The sequence below is a fragment of the Saimiri boliviensis genome, chromosome 13, assembly GCF_048565385.1.
Source record: "Saimiri boliviensis isolate mSaiBol1 chromosome 13, mSaiBol1.pri, whole genome shotgun sequence".
Classification (NCBI taxonomy): Eukaryota; Metazoa; Chordata; class Mammalia; order Primates; family Cebidae; genus Saimiri; species Saimiri boliviensis.
This window is the reverse complement of record NC_133461.1, coordinates 3,027,318-3,053,873: the sequence shown is the minus strand read 5'-3', so window position 1 is coordinate 3,053,873 and position 26,556 is coordinate 3,027,318. Positions and strand designations below refer to the sequence as shown.

The 26,556-nt window shown below is 49.3% G+C and overlaps 1 protein-coding gene across 2 annotated transcripts in view; it reads right to left on the bottom strand.

Moving 5' to 3' along the window:
* Positions 1-26,556, bottom strand: part of MBP (myelin basic protein) — a 141,971-nt gene that overhangs the window by 34,276 nt on the left and 81,139 nt on the right. For both annotated transcript variants that reach the window (XM_003925981.4, XM_010336716.3), the window contains exon 4: positions 648-1,084. In XM_003925981.4, coding sequence (XP_003926030.1) covers positions 648-1,084 — 437 coding nt within the window. The remainder of the gene's footprint in view (positions 1-647; positions 1,085-26,556) is intronic.

Here is a 26,556-nt window from a genome sequence, read left to right as displayed (position 1 = left end):
CAGAACATTCGCTTTTAAACTTCTAAAACTCTATATGCAAATTACTGGAATCACAAAATAATAAAGCTTTGATTCATAGATACTCATTCATCCCTCCACCCCTTCCACTTTTCAGATCACAGAGAAAGCTTGCTCAAGGAGGATTTAAATTCAGGAGTTTGTTCAAAAGTCTTCCTCAACCTCAATTGTGTGATTGTTGCAGAGCAACATGAAGCCAACAGCACTGACTCCAGGAAAAACGAGCGTAACCCAGTGCTGAACTCCAACGTGTGGGCTGCAGAGGCAGCTCAGTCACAAAGTCGGCAAGCACACACCACCAGAGACCCCAAAAACGTGGCTCTCTTTCTGCAATGCCTGTGCCCGGGCCCCCTTAGAGCTCCACAATTCAGCATGTCCTTACATTCCCGAGCCACACCCCGGGCACCATCCCTTCTGAGGAAGACAGAGGGTGAGTTACATGAAAACAACGTCCTAAGCAGCAATTCAGGCCCACAATTTTGGGCTCAGATGCATTCTCCAGCACAGACCCAGACCTTAGACAGCAAGAGGCTACATGCCAGTTCTTCCTCTAATGGCTTAGTTCACCTACTGATTTCTCCTTTGCTTTTTCCACTTAATCTAAAGGTCCTCTACTCCTCAGAGCTCACCTTGCCAGAGCCCCGCTTGGGCACACCCCTGTCACCTCCAAAGAAGCGCCCAATGGAGTCAAGGATGCCCGTGTCTCTGTGCCTTGGGAGGAAGCCATGCCTGGCATGGTCCATGGTACTTGCTGTGGCCAGGTACTTGGATCCGTGCCTCTGGGAGGGTCTCTTCTGTGATGCCATCACATCCAGGCTCTCGGAGGTGGCTGCACTGTCTTCTTGGATGGTCTGGAGCTCGTCGGACTCAGAGGGCCTGTCTTTGAAGGTGTTGTCTTCCCTCCCCGGGGCATCTCGGGAAAAGAGGCGGATCAAGTGGGGGCGGCTCCCTGGGTCAGCTGGGTGGGCGTCCTGCCAGGCATTCTTTGGGTCTGCTGTGCGCTTGGAGTCAGTCACCGCTGTGTCCTGAGAGGAGGTCCCATTGTTCTGGTTCACATCTGCCTCTCCTGCAAACAACAATGAGATATGAATACGGGCCTGTGCAGAGCCCAGCGCCGGACAAAGCAGCTTTCTTTGAAGGGCCTTGACCTAGCTGTCTCCTATAAAACCCACAGAATACGTGCAGTGCTCAGAGTCCTTGGCCTAGGATGGAGCTAACCTGGAGGGAGCAGCCTTATTGCAACTCTGCTTTCAGAAGGCCCTGGGAATTCCTCCGTTACTTGAGATTTGGCACCCTGGGTAAAATGCACCCAGGCTTCCCGATGAAGTAGCCTGGGCATACGGAGCAGCCACATCAGTGTTTCTTCCTGGGTGCTGCCACAGCTGTTCCCCAGAGAGCCCAGATGTGCAGGCACTTTGATGGGACACTGACCGCCATGAGGCCACTGGTGCATACGTTAAATATTCAAGGAGCATTTATTTGACAAAAGGTGTTTTTAGTTTTCTTGGTAGGAGTGAAACCTGCCACATCTTTTTGCAATTCATGCATAAAAGAAGTGGGGCATTTAGAACGTTTTCAATCCCAGATTCCACAAGAGGCCTCTCGCAATAGAGAATTGCTTATTCAGGACATTTCTACTTGGCTTCTCCTCTGTAAGCAGAAACAATTAGAAATCTGAAGTGGGACTGAGATATTTCATGTTGCATACCACCATCGCATAGCTTTTCCAAGAAATACAGCATTTCTGTCACCAATGGCAATAAATCCATTTTGCTTTCAAGTTACAGTGTTAGGTTTAAATGAATTATCATTTAGTTTCCTCTTCAAACGCTTATCTGCAGAAAACAGGTTTCACTCACATATTCCTGTAATATTACTCATCCATTCATTGATCCATCCATCCACATATCAGTCCATTTACCCATCTGTCCATCCTACACACACACACACACACACCCCTATCCATCCATCCACTCATCCATCCACCCACCCATCCATCTATCCACTCATGCATCCATCCATCCACATATCAGTCCATTTCCCCATCTATCCATCCATTCACCCATCCATTCATCCACCCATTTATCCATCCATTTGCCTACCTGTCCATCCATCCATCCATCCACTCATGTATCTACCTGTCCATCCACCCACCCATCCATCTATCCACTCATGCATCCATCCATCCACCCACGTATCCATTTGCCTAACTGTCCATCCATCCACCCACCCACCCACCCATCCATCCATCCACTCATGTATCTATCTGTCTACCTGTCAATCCACCCATCCATCCATCCCCCGTCCACTCATCCATCCACCCATCCATTATTTATGAGTACTGAATAAGTGTAATGTACTGTTCCCGATTTCTGAGTTACAGTGATGAATGAATTCTTCCATAGAGCCGTAGGGGGAAGCATACCCCTGCAGACCCCTCGACTTGAGATTTCCAGCCTTCACAATGATCAGAGAATTCCTGTTGTTTTAATCCCCCAGCGTGTGGCAATTTGTCTTGGCAGCCCTGGGAGACTCACTCGATGTGCAACTTCACATCAGGCAAGGGGACAGGAAAGCAGAGAGGGCTTGGGTCAGCAGGAGGGTCCTTGTGGAAGTTGCCTCTGGACAGGATGCAAGTCTAGGCCCCGTGAGGAACTGGGGAAGTAGGGGAGGGTGCTTCTGGCAGTGGGGGAAGGCAGGCCCCCCTGGAAGTCTGTGCAGAATTGGCTCCCTGCGGCAGGAGTGGCAGCAGAGTGGCCGTGCTGGTCCTGGGTCCAGGAGGACGGCAGGGCTGAGGATGTCCCAGGCCAGGCAGGAGTCTGGGAGGCCGGAAGACCTGGGCAGGGAGCTGGGGGGCCCCTTGCTGGCTGCGGACGACGGTGGAAAGGGCAGAGCAAGCGGCTCTGCGGCATGAAGACAGGGTTTGGTTTGGGGAGCAGTGGGGCCTGAGGAGGGGAAGATTCTGGTGAGCGGCCTCTGCGGAGGGATGCCGCTGCGATGATAGGACCCAGATGCTAGGGGCACCCTGCCTTCTATCCTGAGCAACTGGGAGAGGGACGGGGCTGGGAGTCTGGCTGGGACACTAAGGAGAGAAGGTGTCTGGCCTGAGGAGAGTGGGTGCAGCCAGCCTGCCTGGGGAAGGTATAGACGGAACCAGCAAACAGCTAAGAACACCTGCCACACAATGAGGAGTGGGCAGCTGGCAGATATTCTTCCAGGTTGGTTTCCAAAAGGACCTCTTTCAGTAACTGCCCTGGGGTCCCCTCCACCTCTCCAGTTTCCACGACTTGCTGGGGGAGCTCCTGGGATGTAGGATACGGTCCCGTCACTGCTATGACTCATTACAGTGAGAGGTACGGTGAGGTTCCAGACCCCTCCTCACAGTCACGTGGGACGCTGAATTTCTCAGTATGTGCTGTGACCTGTGTGAAGTGCTCACATGCTGTGACCCCACGTGTTAAAAGCTGTTACTGAGGCTCGTTAGCGACCCCTCCCCAGGGCTTTACTGGGGGTTGGTCTTCTAGGCTGTCCCTGCGTGGTGCCACCAAGATCCCAGGCTCCAGAGGAAAGAGGCCGCTCAGCACGGACCGTGTGGTGCCCACAGCCGCGCAGGCACAGCGAACTGCCCTCCCGGTTAGGGAACGGTGGCTGGGAGCCCTCTGGAAACTCAAGATCCCAGACCACACCCCGGGACCTAGCTCGCCACAGGCCTGCCTAAGAGTAAACGGTCCCAGGCCTGTGGCGTCAACTATTTTCTGCACGATTACTAAGGCGGAAAGCCATAAACACGCTGGCGAGGAACAGATGCTTCTCATGTGCTTTGGTTCACGCCAAAAACTTTGAGGGCATTTCTTTACATGGATTGAGAAGACACTTAACTGGGGGGATTAGGTTGTGAACCTCCATGTCTGGAAGAGTGTTATCCCCTGAGAAAGCGTCCGCCATCGTCCACTGGGTACAGCCTCGGAACTGGCAACTCTGAAGATGAACCCGTAGGAGCAGCCTCTCGGTGGAAGATTCCAGCTCTCAGCAGCAGCAGCTCTCAGGGAGAGTGGGGTAGACGCGTTTCCCACCTGAGTTACATTCGTCCTTGGGGGGGTTAGGTAACCCCCCTCCTGTGCACACACACCCACGTGTACACACACACACACACACACACAGGCAGAACGCCATCAGAATTGGAACCCGGGTTCAGCGATTCTCGTAGAAACTTCAGTAAGAATGTGATTGCCTCTTGCATTGCTAGTGCTATTGACGAAGCCAGATGAAAGCCTGCTAGCCCCCCAGGTGGCTGACCTCGGGTGATGCGTAGATAAAACAGCGCCTGTGAAGACGCACCCTCTGCTTTTAAACCATCGCGAGCACATGGACTCCAGTGCAGCTCCTTTATTTCTCAGTGTATTTCCCAGGGTCTTTGGCTAATTGCAGTGATCGGCCTTTTCTGAATCTGAGAACACACAGGCCCCTTCAGCACCGAGGTCTCCTCTGGGGGGTTCGAGGAGGGCAGGGCCCCAGTTCTGGGGCTGGGAGGGAGGGCAGGAGAGGAGAGAGGCGGGGTTGCTCTCCTTCTGCTACATATATCCATGGACGTTTGCAGACTTACAACACTTGCTCATTGGAAAAAGAATTCCAACGCTTGTGATTACTTTTTTTAAAGCAAAATCATCTGGGTCAAGAAAGTGCCCTGTAAGTGTGACTTACCATGCGGTCCACATAAGACCCGGTTCCCAGGCAGGCTAACCTGCTCTCACATACACTATAGATGCCTGCCAACAAAGTGTAAGGCCAGCGGTCGGAACCCAGGGGTGTGGTGTCCTCGTCCATGCACCCAAGGGTGTGCATACAGCTGCTGGTGTGTCTGTGCTGGCTGAGTCCTATGCCTGAAAAATAGGTCAAACGCTCCAGGACAAGCCTGGAAAAGGCAGGGCCAGGTGGGGCAGCAGACGTTGGTGGCACTGTTCTTCTGTGACCACTGGTGAAATTCAACTGCATAAGAACACCAAGCTTTAGAACATATGATGAAATACATCGTTGCATTGTAGTGTTTGAAAAAGCAACATGAAGAACGTGGTGGTCAGTACAAAGCTGTAGTTTTTGCAGGCATGCAATGCTTATTTATAGGTTGCAAGAACAACAGAAATAATTAGTCTGATTTTATAGCCGTGCTTTATATTCTCTGGCTAATATAAATGAATGCAAATGTGGAAGGAGAACAATCGCTATATTGTACCTAATTAAATGCATTAACAAAACACAAGAACATCTGAATACTAATATTTTTACAACAGTTGGGCTTTGTGTCCCTGAATGCAGTTATTTGTAAGGCACAGAGAAGGGCATTTGTGTCCCCAAAGTAGCTTCTCCCAACACACAAGAAGCATGCGAAAAAGTCTAAATCTATGGATGTGCAGCATTTTGGTAGGGGCAAGCAGGTTTAGTTGGTTGACATTACCTTCAGTTGAACGAAATCTGAACGCAGACTTTTAAATTTGGGTATTTATAGGGCAGAGCATTTATGACACAATTAGTGAAACATGAGGATCCAAATTTCCCAAAATATGTACTCATATTTCCTGTAGTTTTATTCGATTTCTGCAATTGCAGGAAAACTTCCTTAAAGGACGCCACCACACCGTAATCGTGCTGCTGGAACAATGCTGGCCTTCAGGGCGTGATGGCCCTGAAATCACTGACCTCTGTGCGCCACAGCACGGGTAGCGTGTATTTCTGGGTGGCTTCTGCAGCACAGAAGTGCCCGGCGGGACACAGCTGTGATATTTGGGGGATAGTGTTTACTATTTCAAGAAACTCAGGTGTCACTACCTGTGGAAGCTCAGATTCAGGAGAGGTGGTGTTCATGACAGGCCGCGTGGCCTCATTTTTACAGCGTGTCTGCTGCTTCCATCGGCTCATCCCCAGCACACAGGCGTCACCAAGTCCTGCCACTCCTTCCTTTGGAGTATTTCTTACGTGACCACAGCTCCCACTTCCCTTACTTGCTACGGCTTTCTGCTGGGGCCGTTGTCGCGTCATCACGGCCAATCCCCTCTTCTCCAGGCTCTCTTCGTGGGTTCCACTGCCTGCACACCCACCTAACGATCCGTAAAGGGCTTTGCAACACAAGGCCCCTAACTCAGACTCCTCATTCTCTGTGCACCAAGGATACACTCCTCTCTCTGCCCGCGAGTCCCTTGCTCTCGTCCAGGGCGCTGTGTGCATCACTGCAGGCCCTTGACCTCTGTATTCTCAACAAAGACCATGCGCCTCCTCTGCCTCCGGGTCCCCACCCGGGAACGGCCCGGACACCCTTCTCCATGGGTGCCTTGCCCTCCAGCACACACAGCCACTCCTTGGTTTCCTTCAGGTCACCTCCCATTTGCTGTGTTCTCTCTAGTCAAGCGACCTCCTTCTCTGAGGGCCGGGCACCAGGCTGCGTATTCTCTAATGCACTGGGCTGGTGCTGGGGCCTTCAGAGACAGCCTGCAAGCGCTTAATGTTTGCTAATAGCAGATGCTGATGTTTAATGGACTATTCTCCAAAAGAAAAGATAGCAAACCCCCACTCTTTTTTTGGAAAAACTTGGCATGATAGCTGTTAAGCAGTTTTTTACATACTGATTTTTAAGTGAGAATTTCTCTCAAATCCTGTCAGCTTCGACATCCATGGTCAAAGCAAGCTTGTCCAACCTGCGGGCCACAGGCTGCATGCAGCCCAGGAGGCCTCTGAATGCAGCCCCACACAAATTCATAAACTCTCTCAAAACATCAGGAGTGCCGGGCGCAGTGGCTCACGCCTGTAATCCCAGCACTTTGGGAGGCTGAGGCGGGTGGATCACGAGGTCAAGAGATCGAGACCATCCTGGTCAACATGGTGAAACCCCGTCTCTACTAAAAATAGAAAAAATCAGCTGGGCATGGTGGCGCGTGCCTGTAATCCCAGCTATTCAGGAGGCTGAGGCAGGAGAATTGCCTGAACCCAGGAGGCAGAGGTTGCAGTGAGCCGAGATTGTGCCATTGCACTCCAGCCTGGGTAACAAGAGCGAAACTCCATCTCAAAAAACAAAACAAAACAAAACAAAAAAAACCATCAGGAGTTACTTTGTGGGTTTTTATTTATTTATTTATTTATTTATTTTATTTTTATTTTTTGCTCTTCAGCTATTATTAGTATATTTTATGTATGGCCCAAGATGATTTTTCCAATGTGGCCCAGAGAAGCCAAAAGACTGGACACCTCTGGTCTAAAGAATTCTGCGTAGAAATGAATTTCCGTAGTAAAATTTCACTCTTTCTGGTTCTGCAGAGTTTTCATGTAATACGGTAGAGATCGCCGTTTAGCGTGGCTCTGAACTACTGGAGTAACGAATGAGACTTTCCGGCTCTGTCCTGTCCTAACCTCCAAACGCGAATCTCTGCTTTGGGTGGTTGCTCAGACTGAACACAGATGGCTGAGTGGGACCGACTTCCACAAGGCCAGGCCCACGTGCGCTGCAGTTTCCGTGGGGCAAACCAACGCACGTGGGTGACGGAGAACTGGCCGTCCTGGCAGCCCGCGGCCTGCAGTCACCAGGGTGGGGCTGAGGCCAGGGTGGAGGCCTGTGCAGAGCCCAGGGAAGGAGCTCAGAGGCCAACCGCATCCGCCCACTGACCCGCCGACGTGCTGCAGAGAGTCACGGGGCCCAGTGGGCCTCCATTTCTGTGTTTATGAGACGGGAGCACTCAGGGCTATTCTTACCTTAACCATCCCCAGGGTCCCGTCTGCATGGCACACTGCGACCTGGGTGTCACCCTCCCACAAACACTGCCTTCCATGGAGGAGAGTGGCAGAGAGAGCGTTCCTGAGCAGACTGCAGGCATTTGGGGAGGGGAGTGTGCATTCCCGTCACTCTCCGAGGTGGGCGGCTTTAGTAGCCCTTTTATTAATACAAGAAACTGAGACTTAGCAAAGTTAAGCTGGGATTGATGGAGGCGCTGCCTTTCACTCCTGCCTAAATGCCCTTTGAATGTTCTGGAAAGCCTGGCGATCTCCCACCTTTGACTATCTGTCACCAGCCCTGCTCCAGCCGACTGGCTTCTACTGCAATGAGGCTTTTCCTCTCAGGGTCAAACTGAACTGCAGATAACTGATAGCTGGCCATCTGTGGCCAGCAGTTGCTCAAAGGAGAGCCACGGAGGCTTTCGGACCCGTCCTGGGCCTGCAGCCACAGGGCCTTCGAGGGCACTCTGTGGTCTGGGTGCCCCCACGGCCACCTGGACATCGATACGTTAACGACTGTTAAACGTGAACAAAAGCTGAGTCCCGGACTCCAGGACGTACAGTCCGCGTCTGACGGCCCATGCACGTGCTGCCCTGCAGACAGCATGGAAGCTCCTGGTCCACAGCTCCAGGCTTGTTTAGGAAACTGTCTCACTGTCATCTTGCTCGAAGCAGAACATGGCAGGAATCAAATGTCCATACATGACGGTCTCCAGCAGAACTGTGATGACAGAGCAGACACTGGCCTCTACTGAGATGCTATTTTTTTTTAACCAAGAGCATATTCCTCAACTCCATTCCCCTGCATCCATGAAAATCACATCCTACAAGTAACTTCCATCAAAACCAGCACGTGTGAGAGACAGGCATCCGGGCTCCCAGGCACACCCCACAGCCTGAACAAACCAGAACGTGTGGCTGGGGCTCGGTGGCTGCCTTCCTGGCACAGCCAGAGGAGCAGTGGGCAGTGAGTTCTCATTCTCCAAAAAACCGCCCTCATCCCAATCCAGCTGCTCCGTGAGTGCAGCCACACGTCCCGCTCAGCGGAGCTCCGGCCTGGGCCGCGGAATCTGCTTAACTGCAAGCCTGGGATAAGGCTGAGCCTGCTGCTGCCTCCTGTGCCGAGGTGGGTCTCGACCACCCTCCATGAGTCTTTGTGCTTCCAATGCTTCTGGTTGGGGGGCTCTGCCGCCTCGTTTCCGGGACGGTGCCTGCAGGCCGCTGTCTGTGCCTGAACTCAGTGCTTTTCTCCCTGGCATGACCCAGCCGGGCGGCCCTCAGCCGGAATGGGAGGCTGAGCGCGGGCGTTCGGGGCTATTGGATGAGGCTTGCTGTGGTATCTTCTGGGTTTGCAACTCTGTTTTAAAGCCAGAGGTTTTCAGGTCAACAGGAAAGCATTTAGTTAGTAATCCAGAGCATGCCCTAGTGCTCACCAAACCAGAATAAATCATAACGCAGAAATCACCTTCTCCACGAAGGCAACCCCACTCCCCAGCTGAACTATAACACAGTGGACTTCTGCAGATGAGATGATACTGCCCTTGTCACTACAGTCAATTTAATGCTGTCCCTGCCATTAGACCTAAGGGGTCACCCAGATACAACTTCTCTAGGGATGTTTGATGAAATGTCATACTCATGGCTAAGCAGATCTTAAATGAGATACAGTGAAAACGATCATCCTCAGGTACCTTGAGGTTTTCCCAACAATAAACTCTAAGGCATGCAGTAGAGACTTTCCCTGCTGAGTCACCACTGTTGGCTTATTTTATGTATTTGCGCCCTTCCCATCTAAATGGAGATTCCCAGACTTCATGGGCCAGTAAAACATGAAAAGTTAGAGATGAAAATGGTGGGACTCTGTATCACCACCTCAAAACTTCAAGTTTTTATTTTGCCAGCTAAGACGTTTTAAAAAAAAAAAAAAAAAAGCAAATGACTACCATGTACTGGGAATATAATTTCACAAAAGAAATAATTTTGGGGCTGGGCGCGGTGGCTCAAGCCTGTAATCCCAGCACTTTGGGAGGCCGAGGCGGGTGGATCACGAGGTCAAGAGATCAAGACCATTCTGGTCAACATGCTGAAACCCCGTCTCTACTAAAAATACAAAAAATTAGCTGGGCATGGTGGCGCATGCCTGTAATCCCAGCTACTCAGGAGGCTGAGGCAGGAGAATTGCCTGAACCCAGGAGGCGGAGGCTGCAGTGAGCTGAGATCATGCCATTGCACTCCAGCCTGGGTAACAAGAGCGAAACTCTGTCTCAAAAAAAGAAAAAAAAAAAAATTTTGGAATCAATAGAATGGGAAGAGCCTCTCCTCAGGATGAAAGGTTATGGAATACACTTAGCTTCATAAAAGTGACATTGTAGGGTTGCTTTTCTATCTGCTGCACAAACCCAGTATCTGCCCACACAGCCCTGCTGAGGCCCACCGAGCAGAGGCTGTGACATCCAGCCCAGCTGGTATCCCCTGGGCAGGGGCCGGGCCAGGGAAAGCGTCAGGGAGCCCGAGGTCTCCAACAGACATGACATGAGACCCAGCTCCCCACCCTCTGCACACATTCCAGAACCGACAGGCCCCTCGCAGACCCAAACAGCTCACAACTCTCATTTTGCCACAGACCACTAAACACTTCCCCACGCTGGTAACCACTTTCCTGTATATTTTCAACATGACATCCACCAGATGTTTTGACAAAAAAACTTTGCTTATTTATTTAGAGACAGGGTCTTGCTCTGTTGCTCATGCTGGAGTGCAGCGGCTTGATAAGACGTAGCTCACTGCAGCCTCAACCTCCTGGGCTGAAGTGATCCTCCCACTTCAGCATCCTGAGTAGGGTACACACCACCATCCCAGCTAACTGTTAAATTTTTTTTTTGTAGAGATGAGGTTTTGCTCTGTTGCTCAGGCTTGTCTCACACCTCCAGCCTCACGCGACCCTCCTACCTTTTCCTCTGAATAGCTGGGATGACAGGCATAAGCCATTGCCCAGCTAATCTTTAAAACCTTTTGTTAGAGATGGGGTCTTGCTCTGTTTCCCAGACTTGTCTCAAACTCCAGGTCTCAAGAAATCCCTCTGCCTTGGCCTCCCAAATTGCTGAGATTACAGGCATGAGCCACTGTGCCCGGCCTGATTTATTTATTTTGAGAGATTAGTATAATAATAGACTCACTGGTTGTCCACATTTTTACCTTGGCTTTAAAAGTATTATTTTTGGTAGCATATCTAGTTAGGTTTAAAGCCCAGAGTACAATTTTGGTTAGTTTTGAGTGTTTTAATTTCCGATAAAATGACACCACATACACATACACACAGTCACACACACACACAAAAACAGTCACACACACAGACACACAGACACAGTCACACACACACATATACGCAGACACACACACACACACACACACACACACACACACACAGTCACCACTGACCTGATTTGACAGGTCTGTCCTCTACCATCAGGAAATTTAGCCCAGGAACTAGGAATTTTCCTGGCTCAAAAATCCCGGTTCCCAGCTTACCATCCATAGATGTCCTTCTTGTTGGTCTGACTCACACAGGGAACCCAGACATAATCTTAGGTGTCTCATAGGAGCCACACCCACCCCCGAGCCACCAAAATGCACTTCCAGATGATCTTTTTAGGGACTAGAGGCCACACAGTTGCCTAAGGAAATTCTGGGGTCCATAATGTTAAAATACAAGGAACTGGAAATGAAGGTCCCCAGAGGCTCGGGGAATGGTTTAGAGCTCGGAATGGCTCCTGGAATCATGACCGTTTCTTCCTTTATTTTCCATTCTTGGCAATCCAGCTATAAGGTCACACAGTTTCTGAGGCAGAAAGTACTGGAAGGGACCCAAGAGCCCATGGTACTGTTCACATGGGGACTCTGCGTGGAAAGAGCTCTGAACAGGGCAGCCTCCTTGGAGGGCTGGCGAGGCCGCCACACAGGGACAGGATGCTTTGGTGACTTCCTGCTGTAAATTCGCAATGGCAGGATTCACTGGAGCAGGCTGGCCCTGTGGTTCTGGTACATGGAACAATTTTCTCTTACAGTGATTTGCAAACTGGTTTTCTAGCCCACAATCGCTTCAGGAAGTATTTTCCAAAAATAAATCTGTATATCCAAATATGCCAAAATGTGTTATCTTCCATAATTATTTAAATTAATCCTTAGCTGCTAACTGGAAACAACAGCATGGAACAGGTGAAGGAAACTTAACCTATAATAGTTATAATAATAGTTAAGGAAACTATTATTGCAGAATTCACAAAATGGAAAAATGTTTAGTTATTTGGTGTTTTTAAAGTCATGCTTTTTAACATACACATTTCTCCCAGGCCCTTTTATCAGATGGTAACTTCAAGATGACTGAGGCTACTGGGGCCACTGTACGATCTTCAGTCTTGTAACTGACCCTCTTTCAGACCTTCTCTTATGGGGACCAGTCATCCAGCAAAGTGAGAGTCTGCACACCCAAGTTCAAGTTCAAGCCCTTCAGAGGGGCAACGTGCTATCAGTGGAGGAGGGGATTCTGAAGTCTGACACCATTCTTTATAGTCAAGAAACTCTAAAGCTATACACACACTGTTTTAGAGAAATAAATGTTATCCAATTCTTCAGCCACTGCAAAAAAGATCCTATTTTCAGAAAATCAAAAGAAAGTGATGCTGTTTCCTATGTCCCAGGAAAACCCATATAAAAACTCAACACAAAACTGAAACGAGATGATACAAATGTCTTCAAGTGGCCTTTCTAAATTTTAATTCTCAATTTGCTTCTAACGGTGGGAAGATGTTTTGGAGCTGTTACAACTGGTTTTTTACCTAAAGCAGTTTGGCAGACGCCCGACAGACCCCCAAGGCTGTGAGCACCCCCGCCCTCCTGTCCACTCCCTGTATCACCACCTGCCCTGCCAGCCACTGCACCCTAACCCCTCCAATTCCCCCACAAACGCAGATTTCAGGAACACGTAAAGAAAGCTAAGAAAAAGGCGGCAGGGAGTAATCCATTTGTTTAGACCTGAAGCTGGTCAGATTCTCGTTTTTGTAGATGTTTTGAAGAAGGTAATTCACTCTCTGAACACAATTTCCAGGGTACTGTTCTGCAGAGGGGCTCCTTGATGTCCTTAACGCTGGGTGTGCTGACATCTCTTATCTGATACGGGTGCCTGATCAGTGCCTCTCCATTCAGCCACTTTGCACAGGCTGTGCATGGGCTGCAGAGTGGGCTGCAGGTGGCCTCTCTCATGGGTGGGGACATGAGAGCGTAGGCTCTGTCCAGTGGGAACCAGGGCTTCTGTTGAGCTCTCGGCGCCAGCTCCTGTCCAGCAGACAGGCGGTCTGCTCCCCGCCCATGAAGAGTCAGAAACTTCAAGCCATGGCGACAGCAACATGCATGTTTCCTGGGGGTGGAAGTGAGGAGAGCTTGGGGCTGAAGATGCACGACTGGCTTGGAGCTTTGGCCCCTCGTCCCACTGGAGAAGACGCCAGGGGTACCCAGGGCCTCCACTGGCCTGGCCCCTCTCAAGGCGGCTGAGCCCTGCAGAGAACTGTGGAATTTGGGAGTGTGGGCCAGGGCCGAAGAGGACCCTCCTTGTTTGTGGAATACTTGTGTCACGGTGTGCTGTGCTCAGGGTCACCAGGGAGGGCAAAGGAAACAAAAAGGCCCATGGTGTGCCCGTGGATTTGCGATGGCAGAAATGCTGCATCTATGAGAGGCATGTGGCTGCCCGCCAGGCTACCCGCAGAGATTTCTTGAAAACTTTCCCACAAACAGGCTCATCATCCCACCCATCTCACAGCAATGCCTCCTTTGTGTGCGCAGAACATATAGTGTTTATTTGCTCCACATAGCTCACCCCTGGAGCCTCCCACGGCAGGGAAGGAGCCACAGGAGAGGCAGCCGTGTGCTGGGGGAGCCTCGGGAGGACGGAGACGGGGTTGTCTCGGCAGGACCACGTGCCGGCCATCACCCCTGTGAGGCTGCATGCACTGAGCTCAAAGTTCTTCCTCCTCCAACGTGGCAACAGTCCATATGCTCAGCTTCCCTAACACAGCTGGTGTAGAGATACCAGATTCTTAAAAAAAAGCCCGATATTCGTGTAAGCTTGGTTCTGTGTGGAGCCTCTGGCGGATCTCACGGTGACTTGTGCCAACACTTGACAGACCCAGAGCAGTCAAAAGGTTTCCTTTAAGAAAGTGGCATCACAGGTAGTGCTAGGAATTGCTTCTCACTGGGGAATAAACAACTTAAAAAAATTATTCCCAGCTCTTGGCCAGTTTGACATGGTGGGAGCTCAAAACACACTAGTTGAACTGAGTTGGATTTGGACTTTTAGAAAAGGTCTGGAGGCAAACATGCCTGACCTTGTTTTTTACTTTTATTTTTTGAGACTGACTCTCGCTCTGTAACCCAGGCTGGAGGGCAGAGCTGTGACCTCAGCTCACTGTAGCCTCTGCCGCCCTCGCAGGTTCAAGTGATCCTCCTGCCTCAGCCTCTTGAATAGCTAGGATTACAGGTGCCCTCCACCACCTCCAGATAATTTTTGCAGTTTTAGTAGAAATGGGGTTTTGCCATGTTGTCCAGGTTGGTTTGGAACTCCTGGACTCAAGTGATCTGCCTGCCTTAACCTCCCAAAGTGGCTGGGATTACAGGTGTCAGGCACTGTACCCGGCCAAACATGGCTGACTTTGAGTCTTGGTTCCATCACCTACTGTGTGACCTTGAGCACACAGTTGAATCTCTTTAAGGCCTAGTTGCCTCATTTGCAAACGGATGCAACAGCTGTAGCTCCCTCATGCACTGCTCCAATGAGTGCTTGCTCTGCATGTCATAAAATGTCCTGGTCCTGGTGCACAATTAGGGCTTTTATTGTTACTATCACAATGTTTCTACAACTAGTCTGGAAACACCTTGGGCAAAGGAGTAAGGCCCTAAACAATACTCATCCTTCCACCCACTTCCCATCCATCATTTACCCACCCACATATCCATCCATCCATCCATCCATTCACCCACCTATCCACCAGTCCACTCATCTGTTCATCCATCCATCTACCCATGTATCTACTCATCCATTCATATATCAATGTATCCACCTATCCACCCATCCATCAATCCACCAAATCCATCCACCTACTCATCATCCATCCATCCATCTACCCACCCACTAGTCCACTCATCTATTCATCTACCCATGTATCTACTCATCCATCATATATCAATTTATCTGTCTATCTGCCCAACCATTTACCCAGCACCTGTCCATCCATCAGTCCACCCATCCATCAATCCCCCCATCCACCCACCCACATATCCATTTATTCATCCATCCACCCACCCATCTGATACTCACATAGTGCCTTGAGTTAGGCACGGTTCTAAGGATGGTTCCCACTAATCCTCACCCTGACAGAGTCCTGCTCCCCACTGCACCCCTCATCCAGAGCATAGTGGAGCCTGTGATGAATATCTCTTGTGATTGTTACCTAATAGGGCAAAAAAAGGAGCCTATCTGGGGTCCTCAGACCAAATCACAGGAGTCTTTTACAGGCAGGGTTTTCTCTGCTGGTGGCAGAAGTGGAGGCCAGAGAGACTCCAGGCTGAGAAGGATTTGAAGCGCCAGGGCTGGCTTGAGGACAGTGGGGACAATGTGCGTGATTGGAGAGGAGGCCCCGGGAGCTGACAGTGACTCTTGCCACCACTAGCAGGGATGGGGATGACGGTTCCCACAGATCTGAATTCTGCTGGCAAACTGAATGAGCTGGGGAGTGGGTTCCCTCCCAGAGCTTCTAGGAAGAGCCTGGTCGCTGACTCCTTAATGCTAGGCCTGGAGACTCAGAGTGCAGACCCCAGTAGAGCCTGCCCTGACTTTTGATCTACAAAATTTCGAGCTCATAAACCTGTTTCAAGCTGCAAAACATGTGGTGATTTGTTACACGGCAATAGAAAAACAGATGCACGCCTCCTACAGCCTCCCACTGCCTACGGGAGCCAGGGCTACAGGACACAGGTCGGCAGACAATCCACCGCATTTTGCTGGTGGATTAGAAGATGAAAGTTAGTAAAATCCGGTGGCACATTTTATGACCTCCCTGCTCACTCCTTTGGAGACTCTCTTGCTTTGTGACCACTGGCTCGTCCACCTGGCCCAGCCCCTGCCTCCCCTTGGTGGGCTCCTGGGGCCTCAGCCTGGGTGGGCGAGGTGCTCTTTGAACCATCTGCTGCAGGCCCCCGCGCACCATTATCTCGGGTCTATCTATTCGCTTTTCTCAAACTGTTTCCTGAAGCCTGAGTGCGCTGCATGATGTCAAAATCTGGTCTTTGAAAAAGCGCGGCTCCGTGGTTAGATTGCCAGGGAAGTGCTTCTGTAATTCAAGACTCATTGGGGGCTTCACTGTGCAGAGCCGGAGGACACAGCATCCACCAAGCTTACCTTCCATGGCAGCACAGCTCCCCAGGTGCCAGGCAGCCCTCTGAGAACAGACTCTGTGGGTGCAGGCTGCGAGATGCTGCTAAAACTTTGCCCAGGTTTCCTCTGCTTCTCCAGAGAGCTGCTTCTTCCACTTTCCCCACTCATACTCATTCTAAGTGGGTTATCAGCCTACGGCTTTCACAGTGAATGGGACCCACAGGTGTCCTGGGACATATACGCTGCATTCTAAGTGCCTATCTGTCCACAGATCACCACTGTACGCTCTTTGGAATAGTTTTTCTCTGTTACTGGAATGTTATACATGTAGTAGATGTCCACTAAATATTTCTGAGCAAAGAAGACTGTTAAATTTCACGAATCCATCCTGTTTTTCTGTTTCTCAGTTCAAAATGTGCCACGGTCAGTGATATGAACCATCCGTTCACATCTCTATTAAAAGTTAGCCTTTGGCTGGTGAAGGCCAGTGCTCTCCCGGTACTAAGATGAGAAGTGTATGGTCCATGCAGAGCTGTCTGTTCACTGTCTTGACAGCAATAAAGCAGCCCTGCAGACAATGCTGACGCCATGCCGTGACGCCACACTCACACTGCAGGTGGAGAGGGAGGACCATGAAGCTGACTTACTTTCATACAGATTAAATACACGGGACCGAAGTCTATAATAATATGTTTCAGAGAAAAAATACTCTACAGAAAGCAAATGGCCATCGTATTGAGGGAGAACCTTTCAGAATAAGCACATTGCCATGAAAGACCCTCCTGCAAGCATTACTGCTTAAGAATTCTTTCAAACTTGATGGACTTTAAAGCTTTTTCGGGCAAGGAAACATCCCCTACAATCATTCTGCTGACTGAGAACTTGCTAGGCCAGGCTCCTTTTTCTCATACAGCAAATACAGCTGGCAGTTCTTGTGTCAAATCGGAGGAAAAGAGAAAGAAAGAAAGAGATGAGACTCACATCACTGGTCACATTTTGGAGGACTGAGCCAAGCAAGTGGCCAGATTTGATCCCCCAGTGAGATCGGGAGTATGGCCAGGTCTGGGGACAGAGATTGGCCAGAGCCATAGAGAGTAACTGGAGGGGCTGTTTTTGGGCATGCCCAGCAGGGCCAGCAGCTCTCCTCGAGTGTCACTGAACAGGATATGGGGACTGATTCTGGAGAGTCGTGCAGGGCAGGCGGGGATTTGAATCAATAGTGGAGAGTTCCAGCTTCCAAGCAGATCGATTTTGTGACCGAGCAGGTAGTTAAAACCTCAGTATTTTACTGGACTTCACCTTTTCTCTTCCATCCTCTGGATCACAGAATGGGAGGGGGAGGAAGCACACGCAGTCTCCGACGAAGCTGCTCTGAGCAGCCGAGGCACCTGGAGCATGTCGCTGCTGGGTGACAGGACAGCACCAAATGCTGGCGACAGAGACGTGGCCACACGCGGAAAGCAGGCGACAGGCCTCTCGAGGTCTGCGGCGTGTTCCCCAATTACACAGAAATACATCGTTGTGAAATAAATAGTGTCTCTGCCTCTGCAGCTTATTTCCAGGCAAATGCAGAGTCACGGTAGGGAATAAGGGAATAGATATCAAAAACCCAACTGAGACAGCAAATCAAATCCTCGAAAGGGTTCTCGTAAATAATGGCTTCAGTCAGTTCCAGGGCCCATGATTTTAGCAGCCAGCGATTACTAAGTTAGAAGACTTCTCAATGCATCTGCAAACGATCAGTACATTGAAAGACGAATCACATCTGTGTGCTGTCTGCATAGACATTAAGAGTTTGTGCCAGAAGTCTTAGATTAAAGTGGGGAGGAACAGCAGCTCAGTTTAAAAGAAAAAAAACGTGTGGGCAAATAGCAGATGGGGGGAAGTTCTGCAATAATTCAGACACATCAGAAGGCTGGCCACAGTGTGAACTGGCAGTCCTGGGTTCCAGGTTGCAAAGACCTTTCTGCTGCACCTTCATATTTGGTCCTCTGCTACACAGAGAGCGCACGTTACTAACCAGAGTTTATGCCTGCGGGACCCAGTAGTAGTGGCCCTTACTCAACAGCACGCTGGGAGTAGAAAGGCACACTGTTCGCTGACATATTTGGTGTTTCTTTGCTGTCATGCCACAGCCGGCTCCTGGAAATGACACGAGCCTGAGCTTGCAGACTCGTGACCATGTCTGTTCCCCTCTCTCCTACATTCCTAGCACCTAACCCTGGGCTTGGCACCAAGTACCTGCTATATATGGGTGCATGCAGGCATGTGTGTGTGGATGTACGTTTATGTACATATGGACATGTGCATACATAGATGTACACATGTATGCATATCACTTGCTTGATGCAAGAATGATTCATCAATTAATTAATACAATGTGGGCTCTTGTTTGCTTTTTATGTAGTATTTTAAAGCCGAAGAAATTTGAAGAGTGACCAGAGTTTCTCCTTTGTATTCTGTACTGGGCAGAACACGATGTCGCTGGTTAGGATGGAGGTTTGAATCCTCAGTCAGCGGCATCTGCAAACAATGCCTCGGGGCCCAATCTGGCCCATCTGTTTTTGTACAGCTGGAAAGCTGAGGACTTTTTTTTTTTTTTTTTAACCGATTGAACGGTTAAAAAAGAAAAACAGTATTTTGTGAAACATGAAAGGCACAGTTCATTCGATTTTCAGTGTCCATAAAGGTTCGCTGAAACACAGTCACAGCCATTTGCTGATCAAAGTGTCCCTGGCTGCTTTTGTGCACCAATGGCAGGTACGCAGGCAGAGGCTCCAGAGACTGCATGGCCTGAAAACCTAAAAGGTTTACTATCTGGCTCTTCTGTGATCAATAAGGTCATTTAAAGCTCTGAGAACAGGCAGGCATGATTGACTGGTGCTGCCCTGCTAGGACACAGCACTGAGAGTGAACACAACTCAACTCAGAAGTCAGATTTCTGCGAGCCCCTAGGTGCAGGAAGCCAGGGTGAGGTGCTACCGTGCGCTGCTGAAGCTCTGTGGCTAGACAGGTAAGGCCAAGTTAAAAATGCATTCAGTGTTAATTTCATGCAGGAAATGGACGAGAATTATTTTAAAACCAGAGGATGAATGTAAGGTGATGGAAGAAGTCAGCCCTATGGGATAATTTACTTTTAATTCATACCCAAAAGCCACCCTAGAACACAGCAGGCATGCAGGGGAGGGGAAACAGGACCCCATATGCCAGAGGACAGGGTGCAGGTGAGTGTGAACAGCCTTTCCTCATGTCAGTTCATAAGGATCAATACATACCCTAAAAAAAAAAAAAAGGAAGTGGAGGGGCTGAGACCAGCGGGGCAGGCGGCCTGCCCTGAGGCTGCTGCCATCTTCTCCTCTCACTGCATACTGCTCCTTTCCAGGGAAAACTGAGATCAAAATTGTCCACTCATGGGCTGAAGGGACTGAAGAGGGTGCACGCTGGCTGACGGACGAGGACACTTCTTCAATATCTTGGGCCTGTTCTCTCGTCTAAGTACCATACCCTAACTCTCCCAGGACTGGCATCATCTTAAGAGTCAGTGACTTCTCTGCTGCAAGGATCCCCACTGACTCCAACCTGCCCACGTCCTCAACCACATGAACCCAGAACTGTTGTACGTGATGGAAGCACCTCCAAGCCCATGGGTAGTGCCCTGCCACCAGCCCCAGTGGGAGGCACCTCTGCCTGTCCCTGTCCCACCCTGGTTCCCCACCTTGACCAAGGCCATGCCCTGACCTGCCTCTTCAAGAACAGACCAGCAGCTCGCCACCTAGACAAATCACTTCCTCTTTAATTGCTGTTGAAGATTCATACCACTGCCTCCAAGGAGATGGGGGGGCATTCCCCCCTCGCCCCCACCTGTCTCCCCTCCCCAATTACCTGGTCCCTTGCAAAATATTTTAGCCAGAAAAAAAAAAAAAAAGAGGAGTGCTGTTTCTGGACAAAGACGTTCTGAAATCAGGTAGGAGCTGTGAGTTAGGTGGTAGGAAGGAAGAACAGGATCTGTGATCACGTATCACCGAGAAGCTAGAGGAAACGGGGCGCAGAAGGGAAACGCAGGGGTGGATGTGCAGCGGCTCTCCCGACACCCGAACAGAGCTCTTGCAGTGACGCCCCCGACAGCCAGGACCTCCAAGCCCGGGAACGCCGGTGTGGCCAGCATCACGGCTGTGCACTGCATGAGTGCCTGTGGCTTGGTTTTCATTGTTCTTAGAGCAGGGAGATTACTGAGGACTGAGAACTTTACTCGTACAAAAATCGCATGTCAGTCCTAAAGCTACAGTTACATAAATGCGGATGCTCCTGCCTTGGCACTCACAAGTGTCTCAAACATCTTTAAGAACTGAATTTTAGACGATGCTTCTATTATTTTTACTTCTTTCTTCCCTTCCAATTCAAAATTTGCTTGCTAGATGATCAAACACACATTTGTTTAGAAAGAATGATCCATAAGAGACCCACAGACCCTGCATCATGGATTTGTGACCAGTAAAAAGAGGCTAGCTTTCTGGCAATCACACCTGAGCTCTCTGACACAGAAATAAAGGAAAACACGAATTCATGATGAGGTGGAAACAGCTCTCATTTTCTATGACCTTTCTGGAAGTTTTGCTTGCTGAATACAGGCATTCCCTGCATTATCCCACAACTGTTCCAAATTCAAGAAGCGAGGACCAGGGAGGTGTGCAGAAAGTGGCACGTTCTCTTACCCTTCCAGACAAAGGCACGTGTTTGAGAACCCAGGAAACCTCCCGCTCAGTGCCCCCAGTGGACCCGACTCTCGGCCCTGGGCACCTTGCGGTGAGTCCATGCTGTGCCTCACTTTGATGGACACCCCTTCTCTTTGCTAAAACATAATGTCAGGTTCAGCTTTCATACTTCCAAAAACATTTGCACGATTTTGTAAATATTCAGAGAATACGTTCATTATTTCTTATCTGAAAACTCGGGTGAGAAACCCTAACCATTAATGTGTATTCTGTTTTGCAAGACAGACATGACCCACAGCTTACAATGGGAAAAAGTAACGGATACATTTACCACTGGGCATTTTGTAAGGGAGAGAGTTATTTTGGGTCTTTTCTTGGGGACAGTGGCCAAGCTGTACGCAGCACTTACTGTCCTTGGAAGCTGCAGGAACAATGGTGTCAAATGTCTCGCTCAGTGGCGGGGCCGGGGCCTCACACAATGTCTGCTTTTCAGAAACGGCATGCAACACCCAGCAAGCGCCTGCACGGGGCCCGCCCGGTACCAGCTCGTGTTAGCTACTATTTTTTAAAGATAAAAATAACTTAAAAGCTCTTCAAGCGAGAAACTATTCAGTAAAATACTTTCAAAAAGCCTCAGGCAATAACACGATTTTCCAGATTAGGAGAAGATGATGTAATAATTAGACAAATGGGAAGGAGGATGTTCCGAGGTATCATTTGTAAAACTGGCCTCAGAGAACTCCCTCCGACCGCGCTGGATATACAACCAAGCTACTCCCAGATATACATTGCTTTAGAAGAGAATGCATACTAACACTTAAATGCCTTGTTTTTCTTTCAGGAAACATTTCGAGAAAATTTATCAATCAAAGAATCAGATATTATTTACATTTTATAAGGCCTATCATCAGAAGGAAGTAATTGAAATATTTCCCATCTATGCATCTAGAGGAGAAGGAGACTTTTCAAGGTACATTTATGAAAATTCTAACTTCATCGCAATGGGTACTTACAATAACCTTTCACCTGTTGTTGCATGAATCTTGAATAAGTTGGTAATTTAAAAAAATTATTGTAAGTAGAAAGGCAACATCTCCACATCATGAAAATAAATTCATAAACAGTTCTTCAAAATTGAAATACAATTATCTCCTTAAATCTCACTGTATTGTTTTTCTATTTTTTTTCTTTTCTTTTTTTTTTTTTTTGAAATGGAGTTTCGCTCTTGTTACTCAGGCTGGAGTGCAATGGCACAATCTTGGCTCACCGCAACCTCCGCCTCCTGGGTTCAGGCAATTCTCCTGCCTCAGCCTCCTGAGTAGCTGGGATTACAGGCATGTGCCACCACGCCCAGCTAATTTTTTGTATTTTTAGTAGAGACGGGGTTTCACCAGGTTGACCAGGATGGTCTTGATCTCTTGACCTTGTGATCCACCCGCCTCGGCCTCCCAAAGTGCTGGGATTACAGGCTTGAGCCACCACGCCCGGCTGTTTTTCTATTTTTATCACAGGGACAAGTTGGCATAGATTCTTGTCAGTCAGTCTTGGGTTATTTCTGAGGGGTGCTGGCTATCGCAGCATCTAAAAGAGGGAAATCAGTGCTGTGGCCTGCAGGGCACCCCGCAGACCTGCTGGTGACTCTGCCCTGCTCCTGCTGCAATCACCAGAGGCCAGCGTGACACTCACAGCAGCGTGGACGTGGGTTGCGAGGTCCTTTTTGGTCTGAACCTCTACAAACACCCTGATGCAGTGTATAAAATGTTTTCATCTATAAAATGGTTTCATTTGGGATAAAGCTTTGAACCTGCACGCATGCCCCACACACTGCAATGCACTGAGTTACTGCTTTGGTGTTGCGGGTGATGGGTAAGACTTTCCCAGGGGACCCAGAGTTGGTGAGAAAGGGATGCAGGGCACGTGGGAGTGGACACATCTCTGTTGATTTAAGGCGCGGTTTTCACAAATGCTGCTCACATGCCCACACATGCGGGACAGGACTGTCGCACGTCAGCTCTGCTCGGCTTTCCAGGTCGGATCTGGTCCCAGCAACTCCACCTGACCTGGACTCCCGCCCCCGTGCCATTGCCCCGGCTGCCATCCCGTGCCTCCCAATTTCTGTATCTTTGATCCTGAGGCTCTCTGCCTCTTTGCCTCCTCTTTGGAGGCTGTGTAAATCCTGCTCTCCTTTGGGCGGTGAGTTCCTCCTGCTGGACCCTCCCCCGATGCCCTCTGCACTGCACCCGGGGCTGGTTTGCAGAGGTCAAATGCACTCTCTGGTGACCTAAATGTCTCATAAGTGCCCCCCTTCACCTGCGTGTGAACTCCTGAGGGCGGCAGCCTCTTCTGTGCCCCCCGTGGATGCTGCAATGCCCAGCACCGCGCTGGTGGCTCACAGACTACACACCCGAGATGGGGTTCAAACCCCTCCTCAACTGCCCTCAAGCTTCACCTCCACCATGACCTCCCCAAACTCTGCTGCAGCTGCCATGGAGCCAGCCCCCTGGCCCTCTCCTCTGCCTCCAGAGATCAGGCTCCAGTGTCTCGGGCCTGGGAACTGCTGTCCTCCTGCTCAGCAGGAAGTTCTGCTCACAGGCTGCTCTCCCTGTCCAGGCCACACACAAGGGGCCCCAGAGTCACCTGCCACGTGAATAAACGAAGTCAGATTTGAAATGCTTAAAAGCAAACTGAACTTAAGTTGTAAGAGGAGAAAGGAAAATGTTCATTTAAAAACATTGTATTTTGTTTTCTTTCCAAATAAATTTACTTGTAGGAAATGGAAATGTTGGTTCTCTTAACAACAATCCTTAGGGTGACTGTAAAGTTGTCTGTTGCATCCTGTGTGTGTGTGTGACTGTGTGACAATGTGAGTCTGTGAGAGGACATGTGTGTGTGAGCATGATGTGTGTGTAAGTGTGAGTGTGTGACTGTGTGAGAGAATGTAAGTCTGTGAGAGGACGTGTGAGCGTGGTGTGTGTAAGTGTGGTGAGTGTGTGACTGTGAGAGAATGAGTCTGTGAGAGGACGTGTGTGTGTAAGTGTGGTGAGTGTGTGACTGTGAGAGATTGTGAGTCTGTGAGAGGACGTGTGTGTGTGAGCGTGGTGTGTGTGTAAGTGTGGGGAGTGAGGAGTGTGTGAGTATTCAATATTCCCTACATAACGGGATACACACAGATGGGCTGGTAAGCGGATGAATACGATCTTCATGTATTTTGACAGGGGACGGTTTCTCTAAGTAATCAGCCTATGTGTCTACGGGTTAATCTGCTTGTTCTTTGCCATCAGAAAAGGGACATTATGTTGGTTGGAGGAAACTGGTGGTAACTGTTAAACAGAGTAGCTGCTGACAACAGCAAATGGACAGAGGTCTCTCTAATCACCATGTAAATGTTACAGCCCACCCATTAACGCGCAACTGAGTGTTAAACCGACTGATCCCCTGCAGAGTGCCTGCCTGCGCCCGGTCAGGGTCTCTGGAGCCCCCGCTGCCGGCAGGGACATTTGCACAAGTACTAATAGAGGCCCCCGTACTGCCAGCACCGACTCCCACTGCAAAGTCTGAAAACCCTCGACGTGAGCTTGTTAGCCAGGGGCGCTCAGAGCACTGAAATCCATGGACAGTGACAAAATTCCACATTGTTCTGTAATTTCCATCTTCTGTGGCAAAGCCATGTCCAAAGTTGAAAAATTGCTATTGTGAATTTAATCTTTCGTTTTTATTAGAAAGGGCACCAATTAACAGTGAAATTGCTGAAATCCTAGCATGCAGGCAGTCCAGGACAATGGAGACCGAAACCTCCACGCAACTGACATCCTGGAAAGCGGATGGTGCCTTTGTCTGCGGGAGTGTTTCTTAGCACAGCTGTGAGGTGTGTATTGGGCACTGATGCAGTTTTAGAAATCTAGCTACAAGACTGAGGCTCAGCTTCATGGCAAACAACGCTGACAGATCTGACACTTGTATTCTGGAAGACACCAGGAGGGAGAGCTTCACTCATGCACTATTATACCAACTAGAAACTGAATGTGCAACATATTTAATAATCCAGATATTCAAACTGCTGGATCAAACTTTGTTAACTATAGACATGAATGCTGGTATTATGTAGCTGTTTAAATATTGTACAGTTTTACTCCTTGGTAACATTAAAACCTATAGATAACCTCGCATTCTGAGAGTGTCAGCGATGCTGGCTAGATGAGGACATTATTCTACCTGTTCTGGAACATTCTCAGGCATGGAAGCTTACTCCTGCATCACCAGAATACCTAGTTTTCTGGGATATTTGTGCTGTAGAACCCCGGCCCACTTTTCTTCCCCACTTTAAGTAGCTATTAGCTGCTACACAAACAACTCACTCCACGAATTTACAGAAGAACCCAGGACAGGCGAATCCACAGATGCAGGAAGTGGCTGGGGCTGGGGTGAGATGTGTGGGGGAAGGGAAGGGAGAAGCCTTCTAGTGGCCCCAGGTGTCCTTGCTGGGATGGTGAGCATGTTCTAAGGTTAGATTGAATTCACCAAAAACCGTTAATATGTACCCTGAAGATGGCTGAACTTCGCAGTTCGTAAATTATCTCACTAAGCTTGTTAAAACATAAAAGCAATTAAATCAGTTTTCATTCTACTGTTTTGTTGCTTCAACATAACTTTTCAACAAAACAGAAAATACATCAGAAGATAGAGGGTGTACTCAATCCTATTTTTAAGGCAACTGAGAGGACTAGAGATATATTTAACATTTAATTCCAAATGGCTGGCAAGTGAACTGACTATGTGCCGGAACAGGCCAGTGAATAATGTACGTATGATGCAGTCAAGGAATTAGATCTATCAATCTTCAGAAGAAAATTCTGTGCAGAAATACAATGATATCATAGTACTACTAAAAGCAATTCACCCCAAAGCTAGAAATCAAATAATTTTCAAAAATGTGACGATTAAGCATTTCCAGGAAAAATAGGCCCATTATCGATTTTAGAATTGAACGTTTAAATGAGCGAAGTGTCTGCTTTAGTGTCTCTCCCTTGACTCCGTTGGAATCTCCGCTGGGAAGGGCTTCCTTCCACACATAGCACCCAGCAGGACACAGCTGTGGGCAGTCACGGCACTGCTCCTATTTCCTTTCTTTACCTGAAAGAGAACCCCGGGCTTCCAGCCCTAGCAGCGTTCTGAGGACTGTGTAGAGCAGGCGTCCCCAAACTTTTTACACAGGGGGCCAGTTCACTGTCCCTCAGACCGTTGGAGGGCCGCCACATACTGTGCTCCTCTCACTGACCACCAATGAAAGAGGTGCCCCTTCCTGAAGTGCGGCGGGGGGCCGGATAAATGGCCTCAGGGGGCCACATGCGGCCCTCGGGCCGTAGTTTGGGGACGCCTGGGTAGAGGCAGAGGGAAAGCTGGGCCATCCTCACAGGAAACTGTTTCTTTTATGATGAAGGAGGTGGGGTGGAAGGAAGAGGTCCAGCTGGAGAAGAGAAAAATGAATGGTCATCACTCCAAGACCACTGTGTGAGGCCTTTTACTGGCATCTGACTTCACGCCTCCCCACCGATCTCTGCAAGGCAGGTTCCTTCTCTTCTCTTCTCTTCTTTCTTTCTTTTTCTCCCTCTGTCTCTGTCACCCAGGCTGGAGTGCAGTGGTGCAATCTTG